The sequence below is a fragment of the Peromyscus californicus genome, unplaced genomic scaffold (genome assembly GCF_007827085.1).
Source record: "Peromyscus californicus insignis strain IS unplaced genomic scaffold, ASM782708v3 Scaffold_5__1_contigs__length_169319896, whole genome shotgun sequence".
NCBI lineage: Eukaryota > Metazoa > Chordata > Mammalia > Rodentia > Cricetidae > Peromyscus > Peromyscus californicus.
Window position 1 is genome coordinate 41,657,295 of NW_026294573.1, and position 24,628 is coordinate 41,681,922.

A 24,628-nucleotide genomic window follows, 5' to 3' on the forward strand; every position below is an offset into this window, starting at 1 on the left:
TCACAATTATTAACCTGATGGTGTGATGTCAGGAATAAATTCTACTCAATAATGGTGGACAACCCTTCTAATGTGCTGATGAATTTGGTGTTCTAGGATTTTTGCATCTGTAGGTACCAAGAGCATTGGCATATAATTTTCTTGACTTGTCCTTTTCTGAGTTTTGCATAATAATAATGTTATTATAATAAAATAAGTTTGGAGTATTATTTCTTCTTTAATATTCTGAAACGCTTAAAAGACATAGGTATTATTAGTTCGTGACATGTTTGATATAATTCAGTAGTGAAACTACTGAGAGTTGAGGTTTTTTTGTCAGGAAACTTTTTTTATAATTCAATCTCCTTATTGGTCTGTTCATTATTGGTCTGTTCAGAGTTTCTTATCATTCAGTCTTGGTAGACTCTGCATTTCTAGGAATTGAGCTATTTCTTGTGGACTAGACAATCTGTTTAGATATACATGTTCGAAGGACAACAGCCCTAACTGATCCATGAGAACATGTTCCAGGATATTCAGTGGATGACTAAACTCTTAAATGGTACCAAACATATATATTTATGTTTTCCCCCTAAATAGCTAAAAATAAACTTAATGCCATTTCCAACTTAACTAAGCATTTATTGTGTGCTATTATTGCAGCACAGAATCGAAACTGAATGAATTTCTATTATCCCTTTTATGGTTTTGTGAAAAGAAGATCCATTTCCATTGTAGATCTTCAAAATCACAGCATAAAGTCTATATAGCTGTTGGGTTGTTTTGTTTTGTTTTCCTTACAAGTAAAAGTTTTTACCTTTTCCCCTAAAGCAGTGGTTCTCAGGCTTCCTAATACTGCAACCCTTTAATACAGTTCCTCGTGTTGTGGTGACCCCCTCAACCATAAAATTATTTTCATTGCTAATTCATCACTGTAATTTTGCTACAGTTATGAATCGTAATGTAAATATCTGATATGCAGATGATCTTAGACGACCCCTGTGAAAGGGACATCCAATACCACCCAGGGGTCATGACCCAGAGGTTCAGAACCACTGCCATAAAGGAATCACTGTAGAGTTTCTTTTCTTCTGTTAGCTCAATTTGATTTAAAATGTAGTACAAATTCAGTGCCTCTCAGGAGCTAGAGAGATGGCTCAGACCCTAGTTGCAGTCACATGGCAGCTTACAACTTCCTGTAATTCCAGTCCTAGTGGATCAAACACCCTCTTCCAGCCTCCACAGCCACTGCATGCACATGGTGCACAGACATGCATGCAGACAAAATACCCATAAACACAAAATAAAAATAATGGAAAAAATTTTAAAGCTTTCAAATTTAGTGCCTCCTCAAGGACTTTAGGTCTGGATAATCTATCTATTAAGCTGTCCCTAACACTGCCATATTGCAGTTTGTTTTTCTTTGATTTTGGTAAAATGTCTACTTTATACATTTAGTATTCCAATATCGGGTGTGTGTATATATGTTATATCCTTTTAAAAATCGCAATGACTTCACAGTATGTAATAGGAAGTTACTGAATGCTATGAATATCCTTCTGTATGCTGTGAATGTGTGTTGCTCTGATTGGTTGATAAATAAAATGCTGATTGGCCAGTAGCCAGGCAGGAAGTATAGGCGGGATAAGCAGACAAGGAGAATTCTGCGAAGAGGAAGGCTGAGTCAAGAGTTGCCAGACAGAGCAAGAGGAAGCAAGATGACAAGGCAGAACTGAGAAAAGGTACCAAACTACATGGCTAATCATAAATAAGAATTATGGGTTGATTTAAGTGTAAGAGCTAGTCAGTAATAAGTCTGAGCTAATGGCCAAGCAGTTATAATTAATATAAGCCTCTGTGTGTTTACTTGGGGGATGCTAGTGGGAGAGATCTGTCCCGAACACTGGTCGGCCAGGACACAGGAAAACTTCCAGCTACAACTGAACATCTTAAAACATTACATCACAATACTTATGCTTTCTTTCCCATCCTGTTAACCAAGATCAAAGTTAGGCATAGAAATATTATCCAGCTACAACTGAACATCTTAAAACATTAAATCATAATACTCATGCTTTCTTTCCCATCCTTTTAACCAAGATCAAAGTTAGGCATAGAAATATTATCTACAAACATAGTACAGAATTGAAACAATGCCTTTTACTATCTATGGCCCATATAGACACGAAGGTACAAAGTAAAACAAAGACAATCCATCTTATCTGCTCCTTGATACTGTTCTACAGGGTCAATGTGTACTGCTATCAATGAATTAATGATTTATCACCTTTGACTTTGAATATCTTGGTGTTAAGTATAATACTGTCATCCTATAAGTTACAGAAACTTGAGGCTTAATCCCAATAAAATGCACTCAATTATGTATGTTTAAAAAAAAATCCCCTTGTTAAATTGGCAGTTCTGTGTAAAAATCATCTAACCAACAATCTGCCTGAATTCTGGATGTTGAAATGTGAAACTAACAGAACTAGGAACACTTTAGTAATAATAATCTTGCATGGAGAGTTTGTGCTTTAAAAATTTGACTGAGATATCATTCATGATACATTAACTTTACCAATTCATTGCTACGGGAGAAAAAGAAAGAACAGGAAGTGGGCAGGTGAGTGGAGGATCTGTGCTTTTGTTTAGTGAACGCTGGCAAACAGGCTCACCTCTTCTGATTGCTCACGGGTCTGCACAGGTGAAGTTCTTCTTCCCACAGTAAGTCGATGGCAGGGATAAGAGAGCCCTGATTCCGCAAGACACATCTGCAGAAAGTAGAATGTATCATTTTAAACAAAATGCAACCATCTTTCATAAAAGGATTTTTATATTACTATTTTTTGTGTAATTTTTGGAGCTAGATTAGAAAGCTTACTCTATTAGCCTGGGTATTACATTACCAAGAAGACTTGGAAATTCTGAAACTTTTCCACATATAAGATATTGTGGTAAGCCACGTATGATGGCACACACCTCTAATCTCAGCAGCTGGGAAGCAGAGGCAGGTGGATCTCTGTGAGTTCAAGGACACTATGGTCTACATTATAAGCTCCAGGATACTGCATAGACACACTCTCTCTCTCTCTCTCTCTCTCTCTCTCTCTCTCTCTCTCTCAAAAAACACAAAAAAAACAAAACAAAACAAAAAACATTGTGGTAGTTATGACTAAGTTTCATTAGACAGATAGGGGAAACCAGAAATTCTACATAAAACCAAATTATAAATACTTCCCCTCAGTGTAGGGGAATGAATACAGTAGTATTCATTCACAGAATAAAACCCCAGTGTCCTAGTTTTCAGGGTAGTAAGGAGTTATGGAAGAATATCTGCCAAAGGCAATGCTGTTTTTATTTTACCACACATTTACAATGTTGTTTATAAATCAATACTAACACACAAGTTTAAGGATTATAAGGGCTTATGAACCTAAAATGCATTGAGAAGAACTTGTTTACATTCTGTTTACAATCCTCATTATCATTGTAATCTAAAACAATATCCAAATAATCTATCTTGCTTAGCAAAAACAATTAAGTAACATATATTTATGTCTATTAAAGCTTATAGTATGTCTGATAGTAAATAAAATAAATTTTGAAGTTTAAATTGAAATTGGGCAAAAAAGAAATACGACTGTTTTGAGTTTCATAAGTATCAATTAACTTCCTAAGGAAATAGATTTAAAGAAAATAAACTTAAAAAATTTATATCTGTTTCAGGATTAGTATGAAGGAAATACCAGGGAAAAGTGTAACTTCAAAGAAGCATGCTTAACAAAGCAATTTTACATGCCAACAGTTTGTGATGATTATCAGTAACATTTTTATACCATTATAGTGCATGCTACATATGATTTATTCTGTAACAGTATTTCATTTCATTCTCATGTTATTATAGTTAACTCTTGTGTCTACAGATTATTTATATTTTATGTCATTTTAACTATGTGGACGAATTAAAGCATGGTGGCACACATTGTAATTCAAGTTCTGGGGGAGTTGGTAAGGGGCAAAAATGTCCTCTTCAGGCTTCTATGTGCTATGTAGGCACATGATACACACTTATTTGCAGGAAAAACACTCATACATATAAAATAAAAATAATTCTTAAAAACAAAACAAAACAATGCTTAAGACTGGAGGGGGAGCTTAGTGGAGAGCATGTGCTCAGCATGCTTGATTTCCATCACTCAAATCAATTAAACTGTTAAACAACCAAAATAAGGTGTGTGAGCCCCAGGCAAATTAAAAGGCACACATGTATTTAATGACATAAGTCAAACTTTCTTTTGCTATTAGAAATAAAATATGGAGCCGGGCGGTGGTGGCGCACGCCTTTGATCCCAGCACTCGGGAGGCAGAGGCAGGAGGATCTCTGTGAGTTCGAGGCCAGCCTGGTCTACAAAGTGAGTTCCAGGAAAGGCACAAAACTACAGAGAAACCCTGTCTTGAAAAACCAAAAAAAAAAAAAAAAGAAATAAAATATGGTATCCTTCACACACTGAAAATATCTTTTGGTAACTTTGGAGAGGTGTGAATTAATGTGACTTAAAGTGAAGGAATCCAAATATCTACAAATTAATAAATTTATAGGCAGCAGACAATAATGGGTGAGGCAAAACTAGAATTCATACATGTTTAAATAGTCTAATTATTTTAAGGCAAATATTGGAATGGAAAATACAGACTTCACATAAATACCCACATATGCTTAGTCACATGTGATGTGTGCTGACATACATGAAACGTGCTGATGACAGCCCTGATGACACACATCTTTAATACCAGTATTTGGTGTGGTGGTATTGTGTTCCCCAAAATATTGTGCACCCTAATAAACTTATCTGGGGTCAGAGAACAGAACAGCCACAACATTAAATGCAGAAGTTAGACAGTGGTAGCACACGCCTTTAATTCTAGCATTCCAGAGGCAGAGATCCGCCTGGATCTCTGTGAGTTCAAGGCCACACTGGAAACAGCCAAGCATGGTGACTCACGCCTTTAATCCCAGGAAGTAATAGCAGGAAGCAGAAAGGTATTTAAGGTTTGAGGACGAGGAACTATAGCCTGGTTAAATTTTTAGGCTTTTGAGCAGCACAGTTCAGCTGAGAGGCATCTAGTCTGAGGAAACAGGACCAGCTGAGGAATTGGCAAGGTGAGGTAGCTGTGGGTTGTTCTGCTTCTCTGATCTTCCAGCATTCACCCCAATACCTGGCACTGGGTTTGTTTTTATTAATAAGACCTTTTAAGATTCATGCTACAACTTGGGAGGCAGAGGCAGGTGTATGTCTGTGAGTCTGAGGGAAACTTGGCCTTTCCATTATCACAGATGAAAAGACTTAAATAGGTTCCCAAATATCAAAACAAAGAAGAGGTCTGGGAATATAGCTCAGAGACAGAGCACTTGGCTAGCATATGTGAGTCCTTGATTCAATTCGCAGGACAAGAAGAAGGAAAAGATCAGGGTGTACACCTTTAATCCCAGCACTCAGGAAGCAAGAGGGCAGATCTCTGTGAGTTCAAGGCCAGTGTGTTCTACAGAGTGAGTTCCATGACAGCCAATATCTATATAGTGAGATTCTGTCAAAAGGGGAGAGGAGGAGGAAAAGAAAAAGGCCCAATGATAGGTAGAGCTGTTAATATTGTAGCACAAATCTTGGTGGTAGCATCAAGCTGAGTACTTGGTAGATCTTTTTCTTCAAATTAATGAAATAAGCCTACTGAATCAAGGACCAGATCTGTCACTATTAATTATGCAATAAGAATTTTTTTTATAAATTATAAAATAACAAAAAAATTTTAAATCATTAAAAGTTTTTAATTAAAAATATAAAACTATCAGCTATCATGAGCATGATGATGCATAAAGACTTTGATGATGAAAACAATGGTGATATTAGTAGATCATTTTTTTAATTGTGTGTGTGCATGTGCATGTGTGGAAACTATAGAGCAGCCTTGACTGTCATTCCCCTTAGTACCATCCACTTTGTGTTTTTTGAAACATTTTCTCACTTGCCTGTAGATGAGGCTTATTGAACAGAGAGGCTGAGGGATCCCAGTCTATCTCTACCTCCTCAGCTCTGGGATTGTAAGAGTGAACTACCACCACACGCAGATTGTTAAAAGGGGGGTAGGAAACTCTTGGGATGAAACTTGGGTCATCAAACTTGTGTGGCAAGTACTTAACCAACTGAGTTATCTCCTTAGCAACATACACATATTTTTATATTGCATAATAAAACATTTAGAAAATCTTAATAAACCAAAGGATCAATATTCTTCAAAGGTATAATAAATGCATGATGGCATAGGTAAAAGATATATTCAAAGTATGAAGCAAACCACTAGAAGAGTATAATGACACATCTTCAGATTACACATTTAAACTAAGATTCAGGAAACTACTACTTGTTAGGTTCTAGCTTATTATCAAAGAATAATATTCATAATTACTTGGAAAGACTACTAAAATACTTAAACACACACCCCTTTTCAAAGTACCAGTCTTGGTGAGTTAAATTGTCATTATATATTTAAAACAATATATTCTAAGATGGATACTGAAGGAAAATGATATGACATCTAGCTGCCTTCTATTGAGCCATATATTAAACAGATGTGCAAATCTATCACCCCACTGACTAATGAATCACTTGTCCCACTGCTATGATCAAATATCTGAAGGAAAATGATATGACATCTAGCTGTCTCCTATTGAGCCATATATTAAACTGATCTGCAAATCTATCACCCCACTTATTAATGAATCATTTGTCCCACTGCTATGATTCAATATCTGACAAAAGCAACGTAAGAGTAAAGGGTTCATTCTGGCTTAAGTTCAGAGAGAGATTGTTCATCATGACCAAGAAGGCGAAGCAGATGGCCACACTGTGACTGTATGGGGAAGCAAAGAAAGATAAATGCTGTTCTTCCACTTGCCTTCTCCTTTTTATACAGGTCAGGATTCCAACCTACAGAGTGATACCATTGTATTTAGGGTGCGTTTTCCCATCTCAGTTTACCTAATCTAAAAACTCTTACAGACATTCCCAGAAGTTTGTCTCATAAGTGATTATAAATCCCATCAAGATGACCATCAATATTAACCACCACAAGTCCATCCTTTGTTAACCTGTCAGGAAAACTTAGCACTTCTAAGCCACAATCTTCAAAGTCTCATCCCCATCAGTTCACGGCCTCTCACATCACAAATGTATTAGGTCTATCTCTAAAGGTCTGCATAGACTTAATAGTCCCAACACTATTCAAAAGTCCAAAGTTGAGTCTCTTCTGTGACTCAAGGTTAAGTTTTAGTTGTGAGCTACAATAAAATTAAAACCAAGTTACACAGTTCCAATATACAATGCTACAAGTAAACATTCTCATTCTAGAAGGAAAAAAAAAGCAGACAGAGAAGACATAGAAATGAATAGTTAGATCAAAGCAAGATTGAAACCTAGCAGCGGAACCACCAAATCCTACAGCTCTATGTCCAGCATCTGAGGCTGATGATGGGATCATTATTCCAAAAATGTTGTGTGCGGCACATAAGTCTCTTTCTTGAGATGGCTCTTCTTTGGTTACAGCATTTCCTCAGCAGACAAACCATAGTCCTGGCATCTCCAACATTCTAGGGTGTTGTGGAATATTAGTTTAAGATGTGTTACATTTGTTTATGCTGTGAAATATTTATTGATGCAAAGATGTGTTGCATTCTTTTGTTGCATTTGTTTAACTCTGTAAAGCTATGTTACTTTGCCTACCTAAAACACTTGATTGATCTAATAAAGAGCTGAACAGCCAATAGCTAGGCAGGAAAGAGAGGACAGGCGGGGCTGGCAGGCAGAGAGAATAAATAGGAGAAGAAATCTTGAAAAAGAAGAGCAAGTGAGAGAAGGAGAGGAGGATGCCAGAGGCCAGGCCACCCAGTCACACAGCCAGACACAGAGTAAGAAAGAGAAAAAGATATATAGAATAAAGAAAGGTAAAAAGCCCAGAGGCAAAATGTAGTTAAAGAGAAAAGAAAATTCAAGTTAGAAAACCTGACTAGAAACAAGCCAAGCTAAGGCCAGACATTCATAAGTAAGGATAAGTCTCCATGTATTTATTTGGGAGCTGGGTGGCAGGCCGCCAAAGAGATAAAACAAACAAACAAACAAAAACAACAACAAAACACTACACTGTGATCTCCAATACAATTTAGGTTTTACTTTCACAGCTTCAGAGTGGACTCACAGGACTTCCTTGCAGGGACTCTAGTTCTGCTCCACATTATCTGGCCTCAGCAGGATACATTTTGTTGCAAGCTTGCTATAGAGCCTGGGAACCCTAGATGGCAGTTGCATCAACTTCTGTATGAAGACCCTGGACAATCAATTCCCTAAGCAGTTGTTTTTAAGCAGGGAACCCCTTGAGTGGAATTCTAAGGTTTTCTTCTTCCAAATGAATTTGTAATTTCATAAGATGAAACTTACCCTCATAGCACCATTCCTATTGTCCCAGGGAGGAGCACAAAGTTCCTATTTAATATGATAATCTCTTCAATAATCACAGATGCTTACTCAGCATTCACTTTGCCAGCAACTTTACACTTACTCCTTCCTTGCTAAGTGACAGTTTCCCTATCTTTCTGCTCTACTTTTTGCTTTGTCTTAATGTAGACCCGAATAAGGACACTAAGTGGTAACCAGCCAGTACACAGCCTGAATGCTATCCTGTCTTGAAACTTCTCTGTGAACAGCTTAGTGGTTTTGTTTTTTGTTTTTTTTAAATTTGCCTTGCTTCAGTTCTCAGGACATGGTGGTGTCCTTTCTAGTATCTGAATATTTCCTATCAGTATGTTTATGAAAGAATATTTCCTGTCAGTATGTTTATGAAGGAAACACTGTATGCTTTCATAACTATGTAAGAGGAACATCAGGAAGATTCCAAAATTCGACCCAAAAAAGTGCTTTTGTGACTTTGCAGTACTTTTGAATAACTGTGATTTTATTTGTAAAATGGCATTTTTACATATTACATAGTTCAGCAATTAACAACTTTTTGTTCTCTTTTATAGACAATGATCAAAGACTCTCAAGACCTTTAGTTGTATCAATGAGCATTTAGCACTGAGATTAACTTTTTTACGTTTTTCTTGAGACAGAGTTTCTCTGTGTAGTCCTGGCTGTGCTGAGGACTCACTCTGGAGACCAGGCTGGCCTTGAACTCAAAGGTCTGCCTGCCTCTGCCTCCCAAGTGCTAGGATTAAAGGCCTGCACCACCACCACCACCTGGCTGAGGTTAACATTTTAGAGCTAAATATTTAATTAAGATAATATATATTTCAAATTTTATAAATAAATATATTTTCTTAAAATGTAGTATGATGGTCAACTTGTAGTGATTATCAACTTTATAGGACCTTGAGTCATTTAAGAGACAAACTTCCAGTTCAGGTGGGAGGACCCACAGTGAATGTGGGTAGCACAATTCTGTGGGCTGTATTGCCAGGCTAAATAAAAAGAAAGCACTCAGATGACCAACACTCATCTCTTTGCTTCCTGTGGAGTGAGGCCACCTTTCTCACTTTTGTTGTCATGATAAGTATTCTGTTAGCTATGAGTCAAAATAAACCCTCCTTAAGTTGTCTTTGTCAATTATTTGCTCACAGCCATAAAAGCAACTATTATAAAAACTGGATGAAGACTACAGTTGTTACTATTATGAACTTATTTGGTTCTCAACAAGCATTTAGAACTTCAAGCTAGAGAAGTCCTAAAATGCTGTTAAGCAGACCTTAATGTCCCATTTTGTTGGGAATTCAGAAGGCCAAATGCCAAGAGAAATTCATAGTGGAGCTTCACTCATAAGAACTAATAGGGGAGCTGGACTTTATCAGGAATTGGGCCAGAGGCCATTTGTCTTACATTCTGGCAACAAATCAGGCTAGGTATTAAGGAATTAAAACATTACCTTTCTTGTTTTTAAGATTAGGTTCCCCTGTGTAGCCCAGGCTGGCTCCAAAATCAAGGTTCTCCTAACTCAGCCTCTCAATTGCTGGGATTACAGATGGTGTGTGTTTCTATACTCAGAATAATCACCATTCTAAAGATGTGACTACTAACTGAGCCTTACATAAATGAAAAATCTTGCTCAGGACCATACAGGTCACTGCATGGGAAGATAAAATTAGCATAGGACAGTTGTATCTCATAGCCAGTTAAGAAGTATAAATTCAAACAACTATAGTGTCTTACTATAGACTGTCTTATGATCTAATAGACAGTAACAATTTTCTTTGGCTTAATTAAAATAACCATACCCACTGACCTTCATTTATCAGGTACTTCGTAGCAAGTGCTTCTTCACTGAACATACACAACTCTTCAAATTTAGGACTATGGCTACATAGATCACAAACCAAGTTTCAAGAGACAGCAATTTATCAAAGTTGAACTGGACTGGACTGGTCTCCAAAGGCTATGAAACTGTCTACAACTTCTCTGTTCTAAAACAAGCCATTTAAATACAAGAAGTCCTGAAGATGACTAACTGGTAACTCTTAAAAATTTTGAGTGCAGGGATGGAGAGATGGCTCAGCGGTTAAGAGCACTGGCTGCTCTTCCAGAGGTCCTGAGTTCAATTCCCAGCAACCACATGGTGGCTCATAACCATCTATAATGAGATCTGGTGTACTCCTCTGGCCTGCAGGCACACATGCAGGCAGAACACTGTACACATAATAAATAACACTGTTAATATAATAAATAAATAAATCTTTTTAAAAAATAATGCATTAAACTTTTTTTCAACTGCAGCCTGACAATGGTAGCACAGACATAGCCAGTTCCAGGATGGCTGGGGCTACACAGAGAAAGCTTGTCTCCAAAAACAAGAGAGAGGAAAAAAAAATTTTTTTTGAGTGCACTGTTTGGCCAGACAAATCATTGAAGCAATATAAGCCAAACTTAGTCATGAGTCTGAAATTTCATTTACTGCCAACAAATCAAAAAGCTTATTTATTTTTATTCACAAACCAAAGCTTTTTTGCTTTTTTTCATTTAAGTCACTTGTGTGCTAGAAAAATCAGAGCTTTAATTTGCATCAAGTTGAAGCAAGCTTATTAAGAATGCTAGTTACCAAGTGCATGCACATCTACTTGTCTGGGCTAGCCCATTGCCACACTCTTGTAGCAGGGTTAAATAGCAGTGTAGTCACCTCTTAATAAAGCACACTGTTAAAAAGGAAATTACTAATAATGTCCTGGAACCAATGGAATATTAAAAGAGATGTGCATGTCAAGATCAATTATCTACAAAACCCCTGTGAAAATAGCTTTAAAAATTGTCACCAGACTTTGCTGTGTTAGAGTCCTCAATTGATCCAGCAAGTTGGTAAGACTTAATGAAATAAACAGCAACAGTAACAAGTCTTGAGATGTTTGATATGAACATAATCTCATATGCTGACACCAAATAAGGAATCAGTTGGAAGAAACAAGAATGGCTGCTAGAAGTCTTTACTCTAGATCCATCAGTTATTATTAGCATTGAAAGATCCTTAGAATTCATCATATGCTGATCATAGATATTGAAGCCTTAGCTAAATCAAGTCAAGCAGCCTTATTTTTCCCTACCAAGCATCCTTGGCCCCATTACAACCCCCAAAATGACACTTTTCAGAGAGAAGCTATCAGTATGCCCACTCCCAGGTGTCTACTGGCTGTTCTACATATCACAAAAGATTCCAAAATGAGAGGACATTCCCTCCCCAGGAAGGTCCAGCTAAGCCTCTCATTTACAAGAAGGAATCATCTACATATGGTAAAGCCCTCTACCTGAGTCTTTTCTTGTAATAAACATGTTTTCTTGGAGCCTAATGTAAACTCTTCTACTAACTGGATGCAAAATACAAATAAATATTTAAAGTTTTTAAAAAATGGCAATTTTTTTAAAAGTAAGCCAACTCCTCTGGTGTTCCTTTTTTCACATTACAATTGCCTACTTTTAGAATTCTCTATCCTGGTCCAACATAATTTGTAGTTTTTGATTACCAGAACAGGTTGACCAACACAAAAAGACTTTTAAATTTTGCCATTTAAAATCTGTTTAAGTTCCCAAAACCAGATTACACCACAGGGACATGAAGAACAGAATTACAACATTTCCAAATAGCACTCTTATTAGTAAATATGACACCACAGTATTTTGGGACTTTGCTATTTACTGATTTAGTTGAGTACTTTAGAAGTGCTGAATCACTTCAGAATATCAGAGTACTTGCTATGAACATTAAATTATACAATAAAAACTGCAGCCCTAATAGCAGATCATCCTGACTATCCAGTGGCAGCATCTCTCTCCACATTTGCTTAGAGAGAACAGTCAGTGTTACCTGTAGAAAGTATCAACTTCAGCAAAGTGGGTAAGTTGTTATTGATGAGGAGCTGTAAATCACAGAAGCCACTTGAGCTGAATGGAGAATTCTACCTCTACTTTTTTTACAGAAAGGCCACTAATCCAGTTGTGAATGAAAAGGCCTCTTTGTTTCTAAATGCTTGTCACAGCTGCTTTTGTCATTTTATTGCTTCTGAGCACCCTCTGGTGGAGGGCAGAAGAGAGGAATAACTCTTTTAAATATATGGCTTCTAATCTAAAGATTGGTAAGGGGGAAAAAGAGATCTGGAATGTATGCAGATTTTTCTTGACTCTCCATATTACTTAATCATTTAAAGCTAGTTGATGAATATGTATTAACCATATGGTTACTTAAAGTCTATGATTTAGTTATTCAATCAACACCTACATTCTTACTACACATCAAAACAGTCTACAGATAATCTGGTTTTGATATTAATGCTATTTCCTGGGGAAGCTGTTTTGATCTCATGAGATCTCAGTTTGCTCATCTGAGAAATGAGAATAATCTCTGTGGACAGCAATGAAAAGATAACTGAAAAAATAAAGGCCTACCTAGCATAGTACATACCTCTATCTATCTATCTATCTATCTATCTATCTATCTATCTATCTATCTATCTATCTATCTGTCTGTCTGTCTGTCTGTCTGTCTGTCTGTCTGTCTATCTAGCTAGCTATCTAGCTAGCTATCTAGCTAGCTAGCTATCGCTCTTGCACACATGCATGCACATTTTGTCTTTGGCTCAACTTCTTGAGACAGCAGGGTTATCTTATGTGTTTTCAGTTACAAGGCCTAACTGTTTCTTCCTTTAATAGTCTAACCCTAAGAGACAACGTTAGTATCATTTAAGTGTTTTTACACAAGCTTATGTAATTATATTTAGCCTACCTAATTAGCATGTGTTTTGAAACATACATAAAGCACCCATTAATATACTAATCTTTTCTACATCGAAGATATTCAAAGTATGTTAACCAATGTTCATTAAATAGTTTTTCCTAAGTGAACAAAGAAAGTTTAAATTATTTAAAGGTTTATTTCCTCTTTCATAACATTATTATAAGTGCTACCCGATGGACAGTGTTTGTTTAAATATATTGTAGCTCTGAGTACTTCTAAGAGCCCATCTCTAATATCATTCACTACCTGCTTAATAACAACATTTTAAAAGGTTTATGTTACAAAGCATTATCCAAAAGTTGATCCTGGAGCTTGAAAAATGGCTCAGCAGGTAAAGGCACTTGCCACCACAACCCACAATCTGAGTTCAATCTCTGGAACCCACTTTGTGAAAGGAGAGAACTGACTTACATAGACTCTTCACTGACACTGACTGTGGCCCTATAGCCTCCACGCATGTGCTGGCACGTACACATACGTACATATGTACGTATGTGTACACACACAGGGGAGGGGGGGTTTAAAAAGTAAAAGTAGAGTCTGCTTGGGCTGGGAATACGGCTTTGTGGTAGAAGCGCGCGCGCGCGCGCACACACACACACACACACACACACACACACCTACCTGCCCTGATGCCACCATTAAAGCTGCCTGTAATAGGATTCTATGTTTAAAACACTCATGGATTAATACAGGGAAAGAACACTATGTGGTAGATCACTGTATCTGAGTTACATTCCCAAATCTAAAAAAAGCTCTTAATTTTTTGTTTGTTTTGTTTTCTTAAAAAGAAAGTAGGGAAAATAAAACGGAACTAGATAACTTTAAGTTTTTTCTCTTGTCCTAAACAGCACCCCCCAATGCCCTGGTTTGGTGTTCAAGACAATAACCTGGATCCTCTTTTCAGTCATTACTACCTACCACTTTTTACAGTCTACTTGGGCTTGTTTACACACTGATCCAAGAGTCCCTTGTGCTGACCTATCCCTAGGCTTTGCCACTCTATTATTCTTACCTGAGTGTCCCTCACTTTAGGTAACAAAGTGTTACCTATTATCTAGTTTATTATCTATTATACGATAGGTAACAAAATGTTACTTATTGTCTAGTTTATTGATATGTGAGAGGCATTTGAAAAGATGGAAGTGAATGTACTTCAAAACTCACACTAATACTCTTAAACAACCACAACTTGCCCTGCATTTTAAAGTACATAGTATCATTTGGTAGTGACCTCAGCCTGTGATATCTGGACAGATCTCTCAAAAATAAGCACCTTTTATTCAATTAGTTCCTAAGGAGAGGACTATTATCATAGATGGGAGCTGAGTAGATGGAGGCAGGGGCAATGTCAGAGGCCAAGGTTTTACGTGAGTGGATCAAGGAGCTAAAATAGAGGCGTAAATCAAGTCTCTAGATCTTCTGAGGCAACAGACTTGTATGACAATTCTGTCACTGGAGAAGAGGTACCCCCTTAGGAGAGACAGCATTACTGCTTTGGTGACTGCAATGGAAGAGAGTGTCAAACCAAATTATGAGGAGTTTAACCATCAATTCTTCTCCATGTCTTCCAAATCACGTTTAACTGTAACAAGGAAGTCATGGGAAATATGTGTCAACATAAGGCAATTTCTTTGGTAAGCAGATGTCATATGCTTCCTTGGAAGGAGTTAAAGCAGAGTGATTATGAATGTGGACTTCAAAGCTATACTGCTAGAATTTGAAATCTTGTGTCTGCTAATAACTATGTGACTCTGGACAAGTCTCCTATTTTCTTAATCTGTAAGTCATAAAACTGCTGTGAGGTTTAAAAAATAGTTCGACCAATCTGTCTGCCAACACGTCTATATGCCTGTCTATCTACTAACCTACCTATACTACATATTAAGCTTGTTTTAAGTAGATGAAAATATTATTATTCATCTGCTTAACTATGTTAAATGAGTTAGCACATTGTGCTACGAACTCAGCTAAGTAATGGAGATATAGCTGAAGCTGAATAGTTTCTGCTTAATGGTTTACTAGGGTAGAGATTTTAACAATGTTTATGCAATGCTAGCTCTTTTTTATTTTACTATACCAATCCTCATTTTCACTGCTTGGTAATAATGAACATGGCATGGTTGGACACACTACCATTCCACAGGCAAGAAAATGAGACTCAGAATCTTCCAAGATCACAAAGCTAGTAAATGCCAGAGTGGACTCACAATAAGTGGATTCCTAGCTTTTCCTGAATGGTGTCATTTTCATATGCAATACAAGCTATCCTAGGTACCTATGGAAGATGATAAAGCTAAATTATGATGAAAAAAGTTAGATCTCTAGGTCTCATTTGATTACTAGAAATACAGAATTGTATTTAAAGGCATTAAAAAAATGAAAGAAATAAAGGGAGTAATTTCTCTCATCCAAGGGCCAACACTGCTTAACTTCCAGGATCAGAAGAGATAGGGGACATCCAGGGTGGTATGGCTGAGGACAGGGACAACTTCTATTAAAAATATTATTTAAAAAAAATAGTTTCTATAGGCAGAAAATTTGTAAAGAAAAATCTCATTTTGACTTCTACATACTTCTCAAAGAAAACATTGTCATATGAATTATTTTGTTGAATAAATTATACTTTAAAAATACACCATAAAATAAACTATCACTGAATTGTGCATGGAGAACAAACTGAAAAAGATTAATTTATTTTCTGCTGGTTCCTAATCAATTCAAATGCAACAGCACTCACATGATGACCTAAGGTTATTTGTTTATCATATACATTTTCCTGTTTCATAAAGACCACTCTAACACATGGAACATTTCTTTAACTGCAAACCGAACTTGAAAGTATTTTTCTGATTATGCAAGTATCCTTTCTCAGAGATTTCATATCATAATGGGTAACAAAATAGAAAGTATGAAAAAAAGTTGTCATCAAAACTTACTGCAAATAATAAAAATAAACCATGTGTTAAAATTTAAAGTGCATAAAGATCTAAAAATGTATACTTTATAATGACATTGTAATTCTTAATTACGTTCTGTGGACAAACACCTCTTGAAAGGTATTCGCACACTCTGTTAACTGGGGGAGAGAACTCTATCTGGACACAGTGTGCTCAGGTTCTAAAAGCAGCAGTGCTTATTCTATCTCCCCACAAAGTGTCGCTGAGATAATTACTGCTGACAGCTTTAGTCAAGGTTCATTTCACTTTTTCTGCTATTTTTCTCTGGTTAGAAGTTCAACAGAACCCATGGGAAGCCACACCCCTCACACCTGTTAGGCTTCTTCATGTTACTGAGGGCCAGTATGGACATGTCACTTCAAATTAGCATTGTACCAGCGCGCTAACTGTGACAATTACTTATCACAGGTTTAATGTAAAAAAAAAAAAAAAAAGTTTCTAATTCAACCACAAAAACAGTGTCACAAAATGTAATTTAAACCTACAAAAGCAGGTTGCATAAAAACATCCAGAGTCACAGAGTAGGTTCCCAGGGTTAGCTTTTTGCAGCATTCGAATTATGCAAGAATGCTATACAACTGAAAACATTTCCTTCTAAAGAAAACCAAAGCAAAAAGGTAAAAAGGGGCTGACTCAGTGGTTAAAATGCCTGCTGTGCAATCTTGAAAACCCCCAGATCCCCAGCACCTACCTAAAATACATAGACTTGTTGGCCCACACAGATAAGTGAGGTGCTGGGAGGGAAGACAAGCAAATCCCAGGGGCTCATCGGCCAGGCTAAATGAAATAGTGAGCTCCAAGTTCAGTGAGAGACCTTGTCTCAAAACAAATTGGAAAAGTGAGTGAGAACAACATTCAGATGTGAACCTCTAGTTTCTATATGTAAACCCATGGGCAAACACACACACACACACACACACACACACACACACACACACTTAAGGCAGAGTCAGCAATAACATTTCACTATTCAGCAGTGGTAATGACTGACTTTTTAAAATTTTCATCATCTCTACTTTAATATGTGGTTAATTTTGTTAATTCATTTGTAGCAAGAGACTTAAAATCAATAATGAAATTTCCAGCCAAAGCAAAGCAGCTACATCTAAGCTTATCAAGGGAAAGGCACAGTTTTATACTCTCCAGAGAGGAAACGAGCATTCTTCTATGTTTTTAAACCCCTTGCAAAATAGAAAGTTATTATTGGAGAGTAGTCATTAAGCTAAAAGAAAACACCTACATTCTTAAATATATTTCAGGCTAGTTATTATAAGCCTCTGTTTCAAATGCAAAATATTCTCAGAATTACACGAGGTCTGGAAAGACCTAGGATGGAGGAGGTGGTTCATATGGACTGCTGTGAGGCTAATTGTGGATCTTCAGTTAATTACTTTCTGCTGATAGGGGATTTAAAAAATAAATAAAATAGTCTTTTATTCCATTTTTTCTTCAATTTGAAGTCAAGAAAACACAGAATGATAAAGGCTATGCTCAACATACATCATTATTTGCTGCTATTTAGATGATGATCCAAAATTCTGGAATATGTGTATACATCATAACTAATGCTAATATGCACTAGTAAAATAACTGTGAACAGATTTGTATCTGCTACAATGTGTACAATTTTATCCACAAATGTCCAAGGTCCATTGTCTATTACATGCTCAAAGGTAAAAGGAATTCAATATTCATCACCCACCTATCCACCCCCCACACAGAGGCTGGAGGATGCCAGCCAGAATTAATGGAGTCTGGCTTCGTAACAGATTCTAAAAACTATATATGCATGAAAAGCCAAAGAGAAAATATTAACACTGAGCTGGAAATTCAGTAAAAGAAATCGTTTGCAGAAAATCATGCCTACTGGTAATGAAATGCTTTATGGCAATCTTGATATGGCAAGATTGATGGAGAATTTCAGCATCTTAACAGTTTGACAAATTTTTAATACCATTATATACATGAAAGGTATACCAGAAGTGTAGGATTTTTTTAAAAGAAAAATTTCATTTTCTAGCATTTATACTCATTTACAAACAAAAACTTAAAAAATCAACATAGGAAATCTTGATTATGAGTCAAGGATACCTTTGCCTTATTCTATAATCATAATATATTCACAGGGAATTTAACCAAATCATCAATTTTAGAGATGCTTTCACCTCAAGTTGGTTCTTCAATTTTTTGACAAAGACGTTGTATTAATGGAAGAGCCTCATAATGTTAAGAGAGCTACTGTATTAATCCATGGTCATTTCAGCTCATCATAAAAACAGAACCTTTCATACATTCAAAGATACAACTTAAGCCTGCTTTATATTCATGAAGAGTACCAGCCAGCTATCTGGCACATGTCTAGTCAACAGTAGATGCCATTTACCCCTCAAACACTGTGGAAATCTTTGGATAGCAAATATAGGAGCTCTCGATATTTTTTCAGCAGTATCTAATTCCTTGGCAAAATTCAGGCATTTATGCTAATAACTCTGACTAAACATATGGACAGAGTTCTGCTAGGTCTCTATTCCTGGTTTTTCCTTTTAGGAAAAACAGAGTTTGGATTAACTACACCAAATTAGAAATACCAACAAAAGCGGGTACTAGCTAGAAATGAGAAAAACTAACTTCACCTTCCTAATTAATCCTTCATAGCCCATTTTAGCCAAGTAACTGTTTTTCCTTCTGCTTACACCTAACCCTTGTTTGTAAACCTCTAAAATTTCTGATTTCTAAGACATGGGGGCAAGGGTATACCTCATGGTAGAGTGCTTGCTTAGCATGCACAAGGCTCCAAGGTTTAAACCTTAGCATGGGTGTGCGTGCGTGCGTGCGTGCGTGCGTGCGTGCGTGCGTGCGTGCGTGCTTGTTAGTTTAAAAGAGCCATAAGGCTGGTTATATCTATGCTCAGATACCAGATTCTAAGGCCCTTAAAGACAGCATTTTTAGAAACTGCAGGTTAAACAGGTTGCTTTGTACAACTTACTAATATAGTAAGTCTGTCCACTTTTCTTGCCAAGATAAAATAGAAAAAAACTTCTAATTTTAAAAGAAATATATAGCTTACCTAGTTATATGATTCAAAGCCTAGAAAGCATTTTATGTGAGAGAAATACTAAAAACTATTATAGAAGTTCAAATAACTAACTAGGTCTAAGTGCAAAGGAGACAGCATGTCAATAAATTAAACCAACATAAACTACTCAAATTCAAAATAAATGTTATTTAAACATTTCAATTGCTGATAAAGGTGTACTAGTAGTTTTATATTTAGTGTTACTATTTAATATCTTTATATTCTAAGACAGTTTATCTTTGTGGACTTCATGGAAATTAGCATAATTCAAATGTTATTTCAACTTGATTTTATTAGGCATGACTCACAAGTTTATAAGGGTGAATAACATAGCTAACAAAAAATGCATACAGTTTAAATGAAGTAATAATGCTTTCCCCAAGAGTCATAGACTATCTAATAAAAAACCCCATCACTGGACATGGTAAATCTCTCCTTGAGTCATTGGCCAGGGAAGCGAAGAAACTCCCAAAATAATATAGGCAATGTCACTGCCCTTTTTTGCCTCTCAGAACTTGAAGATAAGAACTTAGGCTGAAGAATCCACACACTTCAGACACAGGACTTGGAGGAATTGAACTGCAACTGACCTGGAAGACTCCTCCCTGAGGTCTAGCTCTCATAGTGATCAGAGGTGCTATACAAGCTCAAAGGAAGAAAAGCAATCAACAGACCTACCGAAAAACGACAACAAATAGCCAGAATGTCAAGATGTCCATAAGGGTACAATAGTGGCACTTTTATCTTGCTGGTAACCAACAGCTGTCTACTTGGATTTAAGGCCCACTATATAGGAGGAGGTAATTTATATAAACTTAGTAAGTACCCATGGCTGGTAAGTCATAAACCCTAAAATAAATCACACTACTGCTGACCAGTATAATTTCTAACTGTATCTAATTACAGAAATTCCGAACGGTCAAAATGCAGAGAACAATTGACAGTATGGTGCCCAATACCAACCGATACATCTACAACACAGCCCCTATACTTAAGGCTCAGGGAACATTGCTAGGGGTGGGGGGAATTGTAACAACCAGAGGATTAAGCTGTGAGATAGTTATCTTCTATATATGACAGAAAAGCTGTACTCATGATATCTCAAAAATATGATCATCTAAAGTCTTGCAAAATGACAACACCAGCTGACATATCAACAGACCCCACCCCTAGATGAAGAGCTATAAGCAATAAATGGGTCTTCTCAGGGACAAGTTCCCTGATAGGTGACACTACTTTTAGCAACATGTAGTAACAATGCTACATACCTTCCTTCGAAAATGGACTGAAATTTATAAATAACTAAAAGATGATTTCAACATTACTGTAAGCTTTATTTTGTTAAAAGATGATATTGCTGTTGACATTCTGGAATATTTAATTAATTGAAATCTGTTTTAATTTTAACTATTCTACTTCACTTACTGAAAATGCATACATTAATATTGTAGAGAATCACTTAATTTTAGAATTAGGGGAAACTTTGGATTCAACATTTACAAAGACATCTACTCTTTGCTATACATTTAAAATTCATTCTCTCACTCTTTGTTAATAGAAGAGCTCTGAGGTATTACTACTTCCATCTTCAAGGCAAGAAAACACAAGTTCTGAATGTTTGTTCATAGCAGACCTGAATTTAATTTTAATTCAAATGGTTCTGATTCCCTAATCTATATCCTTTCACCCATATGAAAGAAAATTTTGTATTTATATAGTTAGGCAATTTCTATTTATTACCTCATTTAATCCTAAAGTTAATATATCCTATGTGACAGATAAGGAAACATAGATTTAGCAAATTAGCAAATCTGAAGTTACTTTAACACATTTAAGTTGTAGTTAATTTTTAAACATTAACTACATTATGTTAAACATTTTTCTTTCCTTTTAAAAATTAATTAATTAATTTGGGCGGGTTTTCCCTACATAGTCCTGTCTGGCCTGTAACTCACTATGTAGACCAGACTGCCTAGAACTCAAAGGTATCTGTCTACCTCTGTCTCCTAAGGCCTGGGATTAAAGGTGTGTGCCACCATGCCTAGCAAAAGCATATTCTCTAATACAATTCACTTGTCTACTAAGGAAACCAAAGTCCAGAGGACTGAGAAGACTTGGTCATAAATTATAGAGGGGCTCCATGAGTTTCTGTGGTTCAAAGTACCGTTTTGTCCTTTTCCACATTTTGTCATTCGATACGCTCAAACACAACAATTACCATCACATAATCCAAAAATCTCCTAAATAGTGCCATATGAACTCTTCCTCAGCTAAACTGACATTATCCAAATTGGACTTTTTCCAATTTCCTAACAATAAGTTTTTACGCAATTTGTTTGGGGGGCACTTACCATGCATTACTGTAAACAACACAAAGCAATAGCCACATGGTCAGTCATGGGTCAAGCTGGATAAAACATCTTTTAGTTTTATGAAATCAAGAAGCATTCACCAAAGTTAGTTCCATGGGGCTTAAGAAAGATTACATGGCATAGAAAACTGAGTAGCAAATGACAGTGAGCTAATTTCTACTCAAATGGGATGTCCTAAGGGAACACTGATAAGTTGATTGTGTAACTGTGCTCATGGGGAACAGTTGTGGGCACAATTGTGCACAAGAGTCAGGCAACTTGGAGTTTCTTCTAGACTCTACTCTCATCCCACAAATCTTGCTTGAAGGTCTAGCTGTCTCCATCATCAAATACTGCCTTGGTACATTGGGTCCCTTCTTCTATATTATGACCATATCACATTCTTTTAGTATCTGATGCTGTTTTTACCAGCTCCCAACTTTATGCAGCCTTACTTTTATTGAGTTTCACCTCTTCAGAACTTCAAGCACCAAATAACTCAATACATTTATTAAACTTGAAGCAGCAATGCCAAATGGACAGCATGGGAGGGCTCTGCTGGATTATATTCATTCATTGCAATTGTGGCATTTGGAGAATAACATGCCATTTTGTAGTTTGAGTTTTTCAGGAATTTTGGATTAGATTTAAAAATTCCTCACTAATGAAAGGACACACAGCAATGGGCTGGTATAACTGAAACAAAGGCTAAGTCTACAAGAGGCTTTTTGGAAGACAAGCTGGAAATGGATTTCTAATGGAGATACAACTTTACAATGTTCTAGTTATGTACCTCTGAACTTCAGAGCTCTGTAGGAGTTTAGGTGCTTATACTGTAGGCAGTAGAGAAACATTAATGATTTGAAGCAGGTGATTAATGTTATTAATGCATTTAACAAAAATATTTCATATTCCACAAAAACTGATACACAGAGTGAGCAAAGCAAGAAAGGGAGACATGAAAACAGGAGGAAATGATGACAGCTGCAACTATAGAAGAAATAAAAGAACTACAAGGGAGTCAGATCAAGAGACTGAAAGGGTTAGAAATGAAGCCAAAATACTCTGAGCATCTGTTTGCATCATTCTGAGATCAAAGCAAAATTTAGAGATGTATAATCTTCATTAGCAAGAGTCTACCTCTTTGGAATAGTTATGAAAATTTTCTTCATTTTCATGGTATGTTACATTCTGAAGCACATTCCCATAAGTATTAGATTATTTGAAATGTGTATTAACTAGTTTTAAAAATGGGAAATCAGTTTGTGGAGATTTATTCATTAAAGTTATTTAAGTCCCTACTATCTAAGGGACAGTCTGAGTACCACAGTGATATCATTTCAAAAAAAAACTTTAAGGCTGGAGCTATACAATTAAACTGTACAGGTAATTGCTTAACATGCACAGAACTCTGGGTTTTATTTACAGCACATGTGAGGGATGCACTCTAATAAAGAATAGGAAATAATCACATATAAAATCACAACTGTGTTAAAAAACAATGAAACAATAATTTCAATGAAAAAATAGCTGAGTTGGAAGAATTAATGCAAATTACATAGTAGATATTATGGGGAAGAATGAAAGGCTCAGGAATGATGAAATTTGAAGAAATAGCCTCCCAAAATGGAGATGACAGAGAATAGAGAACAAGAGGCAATAAATAGCACAATGACCTAAAACAAGAATCAGAGAATGCAAGACATAGACAACAAGTTAAGGAATTTTGCCTTTACTAGAGATGATTCAAGTAAGGAGATAGATTGGGTAGGGCTTTATCTTTTTTAAAAATAGTATTCTCATGTTGTATAAAGAACTAACTGAAAGGAAGCAAGAATGACATGAAAGTTTAGTTTGGAGACATCTGAAAAAAAAATCCAGATTCAATAATCAGTTAGTAGTGTGTAATAGGAAAAAACAGTGGAAATGGACAAAACTGGAAGACCATGTAGGAGTCAAGCATTATGGGAATTTAGACATGCATTAAAGATAACTTTCAATGTACAGAATTAGGATGAATGGTGGTGTCATTTATGAAACCAGGGAGCTTCAGATGAGGTCTAGATATGGCCAAGTAGTACATGAATTCAATTTTTATTATGTTGAATTCAATTCTATTATTTTGAATTTAATGTTCTGTAGGATATCTATATAGAGATGATAAAGCAGGAAGGTGTGGTAAGCTGTGAATGAAAGGAAGAGTAATTCAAGAAGGAGCTTTCAAAAGAGTTAAAAGCTGCTACAAGTATGCCAAACATTGCAGAAATGGTAACTACCAAAATGGCTGTCCCTCTTCCCCATCAAGAGACTAGATAAATGTTATATAATATCTAAATACAATGTTATATAGCATGACAACAGATGACATATATATTAGAATACAGATCTATTTCACAAATGAAAAGCTAAACAAAAAGGAAGGAGTTAAGGAGGTATGGACTAACCAAATAGTATACTATAAGATTCCATTTACTAATGTTCAAAACCAGGCACGATACTCTGTAGTTCTATCTCTTTGAAAAAGCATACATGAATGGGGCTTCTGGAATGAAGAAATTCTTTCTTAACCATAATGTTGGTTATATGGGAATATTCATGAAATTTCATCAACTTAAACATTCATAAATTTCATTGTGTTTTTCTGAAAGTATAATTTAACAAAAAGTTTTGTGGGCTTTACTTTGTTTTGCTTTGTTGATACCAGGTAAGTAAACACTGGTTTCATGCATGGTAGGCAGATGTTACCACCAAATTATATCCCTGGCCACCAATTCCCTGGATATAGATATAGTAGCTATTTTTTAAATGTAGAGTCTCAATTTTTTTTTTAGAGGAAACTATGTATTTTATGTGCCCATGTAGAGGACAGAAGAGGATGTGTGTCTTATTCTATCACCCCCTTCCTTACTCCTTTAAGACAGGGTCCTTCAATAAATCTGGAGTTCAGC

At 36.2% G+C, this 24,628-nt stretch overlaps 1 protein-coding gene across 1 annotated transcript in view; it reads right to left on the reverse strand.

Annotated features, from left to right (window-relative positions):
* Positions 1-24,628, reverse strand: part of Faf1 (Fas associated factor 1) — a 347,836-nt gene that overhangs the window by 145,314 nt on the left and 177,894 nt on the right. Inside the window, exon 9 of the mRNA XM_052715293.1 lies at positions 2,655-2,750. Within this exon, the coding sequence (XP_052571253.1) occupies positions 2,655-2,750 (96 nt within the window). The remainder of the gene's footprint in view (positions 1-2,654; positions 2,751-24,628) is intronic.